Here is a 6305-nt window from a genome sequence, read left to right on the forward strand (position 1 = left end):
CAATTGTGATTGCCGCGCGCCTTTGGCCACAAGCGCGCATAGCAGCTCTTGAGCAAATATTTACGCAAATTGGCGAAGCGTGGTCGTGGTGTTGACTCAGATAGATTGGGAGGGAGACAGAGAAGTTAAGGTTGTTCCCATTTCATGAGCCAGGACAGTTTAAAGCGAACCGCGTCACCTCCTTTTTGTTTATTTATAAAGCGCGTTTGAGGGCACTTCCCCGGTTTACGCGGGGTCATGCGATACTTACCAACGTGGATCCATAAATTAATGGTGGGCTCGACATCTACACACGAGTCCTGATTGGTCGCCGCGTCCGACCGAGATAAACATGGACCAGGGTATATATATATATATTGTGGCAAGATGTAAGTCATCTAAGAGAAACTTCAGGAACACTTTTACGCACGACATTTTACGCACGCATAAAGATGAGGACGCAGATCAAGAAGGCTCCACAGATTCTGGAGCTGCTGAAGAAGAAGCCTGTTGGGCTTCAGCAGTGTAAGACCACAACATCTGTATGTGTGCTGGACTCGAAGGATGCTGTGCCGAGCGCGCCCTGCCCTCACAGCCTCCAGTCCATTCCTGGACCAACTAACTGGCCGGTGTTCGGCAGCCTCATCGAGCTCTTGCGGAGAGGAGGTTTAAGGAGACAACACGAGGCGCTGGTATGAGACACATTAGTAATAATAATAATAATGCACTTAGTTTTCAATGTGCCTGTTTATGTCTTTGGAAAGCACTGTATATTATAATTTAATATGAAACTGTCTTCTCTCAAAAATAATGCATTTAATCATGTATATCATTATTGCACGTTCGTCGGATATTTCATACTTTTACTCTTTTTACGTCCCATTTCTGTGGAAACTGGAATGACATGTGTCCACTGCAAACATGTAATTTTTATAAAATGCGCTATAAGACTAAAACTACACTTAGAACGGATTTATGCATATGGCTATAATTACTTTATTATAATACCTGTATTAGTATGCATATTATTTCTTTTAATTCACTCTATGTGAACTTTTTCGTTTTTTTCCCCTCAGATCGATTACCATAAGAAGTTCGGAAAGATCTTCCGGATGAAACTCGGATCGTTTGAGTCGGTTCACATCGGCTCTCCGTGTTTATTAGAGGCGCTTTACCGCAAAGAGAGCAGCTATCCTCAGAGACTGGAGATCAAACCCTGGAAAGCTTACAGAGATATGAGAGACGAGGCGTATGGGCTGCTGATATTGTAAATATTCCCGTTTTGTCACAAGTGTATTCGAGTGTTTTCTTTTCTAGACCTCTATGTAATTTAAAATACAAACTTGTGCACGTGCAGGGAAGGGAAAGACTGGCAGCGCGTGCGCAGCGCATTTCAACAGAAGTTAATGAAGCCAAGTGAAGTCATGAAGCTGGACGGCAAGATCAATGAAGTGAGTTAAAGAGCAGTCATATAAAAGTCAATCTCAATATAATATACACTGAAGTAAACACAAATGATTGTTGCTTCTTTTTAAAGGTTTCGGCAGATTTGATAAAGAGGATTGGAAACGCTCATGTCAACGGACAGATCAATGATTTGTATTGTGAACTCAACAAGTGGTCTTTTGAAAGTGAGTGTTTTTCTACTATTCTGTGCCACAAAGATAGTTTTTAACTGTATTTATGTTTTAATGCAGCTCTAAAACATGATTTCACGTTGTATGTTCTTAAAATACGTTTCTGAATTTTGTGCAACACCAGTGCACTAAAAACATGCTATTTTAAGAGTATACGTATAATATATATGTGTGTAAAATGAATTAAAAGTGATTCTCTCTTTGTGTCATTTCAGCTATTTGCTATGTGCTCTATGACAAACGCTTTGGTCTCCTGCAAGAAAGCATCAGCGAGGAAGCCATGAATTTTATCGCGGCAATAAAGACGGTAAATTGATCACCTCTTCGACCCCATGAATTGTTTGATCTGTAAATTTGCTGAGATAAGCTTTATCTGTGGCGTCCTCTGATACAGCTGTGTTTGTCAATGCAAAGATGAAAAGCCACAAACAATTTGTAGTTCAGTGGGTTCACCGAAATCAGGACACGCACCAAGCTCCGCCGGCTGTCCCAGCTGCCAGAAACATTCCGAAATTGCCCCATTAACAGTTTTTCTGAGCGTGTTTTCCGTCCTCTCCCTTTCAGATGATGAGCACCTTTGGAACCATGATGGTGACGCCTGTGGAGCTCCACAAAAGCCTGAACACGAAAACATGGCAGGACCACACGGCGGCCTGGGACTGTATTTTTAGCACAGGTACTGATGGGTTCCTTAATCAGATGAGTTGTGACACTCAAAAGCTTTCAAAGCACAGGAACGGCATATCGGTCCCACCCCCTCTTTCGAACCCCACGATAGATCCATGTGTGCAGAGCGAGCAAACGGGTGAGAGAGAGTAAACCTTTGTAGTAAACGCAGTGACCTGAGTGCAATAGAATCCAGCCAAATATTTGTAGTAGAGGAGAGGGAGGGTTGGGGAGGAATGTTGACGCAGGGGTGAATTACTCACGGATTGTTGTGCGGCTGTTGACTCCATTTCTGTCAGCTGTCACACATACCCAGCGTACACTTCACTTTCCGGTCCAAAACACACACAGAAAACACACCAAAAGTACTAACAGGGATAAGTACCGTGGTATCACAGTGGTGCATCAGGGAACTTTGGGAGTGTTATGGAACTTAATGTGTTTTTGTAGTAATAACTTAATAAAAAATATGCACCTTTCTTTTTGTTAACAGCAAAACTTTACATTGACAAGAAGTTGAATGGACAGTCAGATGGAAAAGGCGAAGATTTCCTCTGTGACATCTACCATCAGAATCACCTCACAAAGAAAGAGCTGGTTGCTGCCACAACAGAGCTCCAGGTCGGAGGAGTGGAGACGGTACGTGTTAACACGAATCACAGATGAGCGAAGGAATGAATCAGTCTGAAGAATGAACAACACAGAGCTTAGCTTGATCAAGCAGATACATTAAGTCCGTAGAATGAGAAAACTGACCTTGCCAATCCTTATCTTCCTGTTACAGACAGCCAATAGCATGTTGTGGGCTATTTTCAACCTCTCGCGCAATCCCTGCGAACAAGGAAAACTTCTGAAGGAGATCCGAGACGTGGTTCCCGCCGGAGAGACGCCGTGTGCTGAACACATCAAGAATATGCCTTACCTCAAAGCCTGTCTGAAGGAGTCTATGAGGTGAGCAGACGTGACATCGCCAAAGAAAGACAAATCACAGATGAGATATCTTTAATGTCTCAATTATTTCTCCTAAGCATCAATAAGATGAAGGGGAGAGCAAATGGAAATGTTTTCTTAAGTGGTCATATGGTGCGAACACATGTTGTTCTGAGTCTTTGGTGTGTTATAAGTTGCCCATGCATGTATTAGACACGTAAAATTGCAGAAATTAGATCGCCCAAATGTATACGCAAGTAAGGTGGAGTACCTGTCAATACTATTGAAGAGGAACCTGATGTTCCAAATATGGTAAGAGGCGTTACATTTCCCTCACTTGCTTGCAATATTCCACCAATTACTACGTACTGGTTAACTGGCCAATCAGAGCACACCTAGCTTTTCAGAGCCATGAGTTTGTTAAAAATCTGAGTGTTTCAGAGAGGCAGAGCAAAGTGGAGACCATAAATCGTGTTAACATTTAAAACAAACCATAATATTCATTTTAGCCAATGTCATATGACCACTTTAACTCTCATGTGTGTCTGAGATATTTCTCCTGAGAAATAGAATGACAGGTACACCACCTTAATTGCGTATACATTTAGTCAAATCAGACCACCAGCTGACGTAGATTTGTGGGGGTGTGCTTACATGAGGCGTTTCAGGCAGGTCTGGGTGATCATTCGCTTTTAGACAGAATGCATCTTTTGTTCACACACTTTACTTTCTGCAATTTAATGTCTAATACATGCATGGGCAAGTTATAGCTCACCAAAGACTCAGAAGAACACGTGTTCGCGCCATATGACCCCTTTAAAAACACAGCAGAACATTTTTCTATACTCTAACCTCATCTGAACCAAGTAGATTATACGGGTCATTCAAGTTCAGTCAGCTGAGTTTAAAAGCCACTGAAAAACATGAGCTCAGAGGTGTTTTTACCATCGCGCTTTTCTTCGATTCAGGCGACGGTCATGCTTTACAGAAAGTTGTGCTGGAATGTTGAAAGTGTTTTTGTGGGATTATTTCTACTTGACTTGCTTTAGCCTCATACCTCGCCGATTACAGCAGAGCTTCAACGTTGTTTTCTCTCTTTCTTACAGACTTACACCCTCCATCCCCTTCACCAGCCGAACTTTAGACAAAGACACCGTGCTGGGCGATTATACTTTACCCAAGGGCGTAAGTGTTTATTGAGTTTTCTCTTATACTGCCCCTAGTGTTGTCATTCCACCAGGACAAACCCATTCTTTGAAGATGAAGATGTGGCTTTAAGTTCATGTCTGTTAGTTTTAAGGCCTCTCTAAAAGAAAAATGAACGTTAAGCAGATACAATAAAAAAAGCAAAAATCTTCTATAGACCTTCTAGAGCCCACCGACATCACATTCGCTTCTGGATACATAAAAACACGTTAATTTTGCTATTTCACACTTTAACTAACTAAAAAAAAGGTTTGTAAAGTTTTTTCATTGGATTGGAATCTGTTTAACTCTCATCTTCATGTTCTCAGACGGTTCTGATGATCAACAGTCAGGCCTTGGGTTCCAACGAGGAATATTTTGACAATGGAAAGCAGTTCAGACCCGAACGCTGGCTTCAGGAGAAGAACTCCATCAACCCGTTCACTCACGTGCCCTTCGGCATCGGAAAGAGAATGTGCATCGGCCGGCGTCTTGCCGAACTGCAGATACAGTTGGGTTTGTGTTGGGTACGTTCACTTTTCAATGCAGTCAGATATTAATATTATGTGTTAAATGTGGCTCAAAATGACATTACTGTATGTTCGTTGTGTATTTTATCACAGATTCTGCGTGACTATGAGATTGTGGCCACAGATCAAGAGCCAGTTGAAGCGTTGCATTCTGGGACACTGGTTCCCAGTCGAGAACTTCCAGTTGCTTTTATTCCCCGATGAGGTAATTAAATAACATTTACTTTACAATGAAATGTTTTATTGAATTTCTACATAGCATTCCCATTTGTTCTTCCGCTGTTTATATCAGACTAAGTTTCTTCTTGATTTTCAAACTTGATTTTTGTTTTTACAGATTACCGATATTACCTCAACGGATGACGGATCTACACCGCCTTTATGCTGCAGTCCAATAGAATGTATCAGACCTTTTACATATACCTCATACCATAAAATATATAGTTTTTACCATAGTAAAAATATTTTAATGTAGTTAATATGATTCTTATATTTATTAGCGTTTAAGTAAAATATTTAAAGTTGTATTTTAAAAATCGCTGCTAAACTTTAAATTATCGTTCCATGTACAGTCTGTAACATTTTGTATAACTTTTTTTTAATAGAAAACATTCAGTAGAAATGTTGTACATAAACAATTTTATTTAAATGAGCGGGAGAAAAAAGTGTTTATTGTATTGTTTGAGAAGTAAAGTTTGTTTATAAAAGAGTCTGAGGATTAAACCTCAAACCACAGTTTGGTTTCTGAATAAAACATGTTCTGATACTCATGTGCATGAGTTATTTTATAAAAATGAACCCTTGTACAAAATATCAGACTCCAATCCCATAATCGAGGAAAAGCAGAGATGAGTTTTCTCCTGGACACCAATGAGAAATAGCGAGCTTAGAATTCTGAAGATCTCAACACGAACTCAAACATTTCTTAGCAAATTCACTTAAATCCAGATGCAAGTCTTTTTTTCTTCTGATGTCAATGGAAGTCAGTTTCTCTGTTTAACAGCTTTTCAGCAAATAAACAATTTATGAAGCAACAACATTTAAAGCACAATCTAAACAAATACTGACCCACTTGTTTGGGAAACAATAACTATAATCAATAGTATATATTGACAACATATCAAACCTGACAAATTCTAAAAAAAATATGGGTTACAAAATATGACATAGGTATAGTTTGGAATAATAATAATACAGCAAAGAATATAAGAAAAAAACATTTAAAATATTATCTAAAAGCAAATCGTGCTTTGGGCTGACAGGATCTGAATTTCTTAAAAGTGACCTGTTTGTGCGTGTATTTCCTAAAAATGATGAAATCTGTCTTGAGGGTACAGACATACATTTTGGGTTGTGTTTAATTTCTTTTCCTTTTTTA

At 39.7% G+C, this 6305-nt stretch overlaps 1 protein-coding gene across 1 annotated transcript; it reads left to right on the plus strand.

Moving 5' to 3' along the window:
- The first annotated feature begins 227 nt into the window (after positions 1-227).
- Positions 228-5693, plus strand: LOC130425264 (1,25-dihydroxyvitamin D(3) 24-hydroxylase, mitochondrial). The gene is made up of 12 exons (XM_056751460.1): positions 228-671; positions 1056-1246; positions 1337-1430; positions 1517-1610; positions 1832-1923; positions 2181-2292; positions 2776-2921; positions 3067-3233; positions 4319-4397; positions 4727-4924; positions 5021-5132; positions 5265-5693. Exons 1-11 carry the CDS (start codon positions 432-434, stop codon positions 5129-5131), a joined length of 1524 nt encoding a protein of 507 aa, XP_056607438.1. The 5' UTR covers positions 228-431; the 3' UTR covers position 5132; positions 5265-5693.
- The last annotated feature ends 612 nt before the right edge of the window (positions 5694-6305 follow it).

This window comes from Triplophysa dalaica, chromosome 6, assembly GCF_015846415.1.
Source record: "Triplophysa dalaica isolate WHDGS20190420 chromosome 6, ASM1584641v1, whole genome shotgun sequence".
Taxonomy (NCBI): Eukaryota; Metazoa; Chordata; class Actinopteri; order Cypriniformes; family Nemacheilidae; genus Triplophysa; species Triplophysa dalaica.

Coding starts and splice junctions, on each gene's coding strand:
- LOC130425264 (XM_056751460.1), top strand. CDS start 432: ATGAGGACGCAGATCAAGAAGGCTCCACAGATTCTGGAGCTGCTGAAG. Junction 1,924..2,180: donor TTATCGCGGCAATAAAGACG/GTAAATTGATCA, acceptor TCTCCCTTTCAG/ATGATGAGCACCTTTGGAAC. Junction 2,293..2,775: donor GGACTGTATTTTTAGCACAG/GTACTGATGGGT, acceptor TTTTGTTAACAG/CAAAACTTTACATTGACAAG.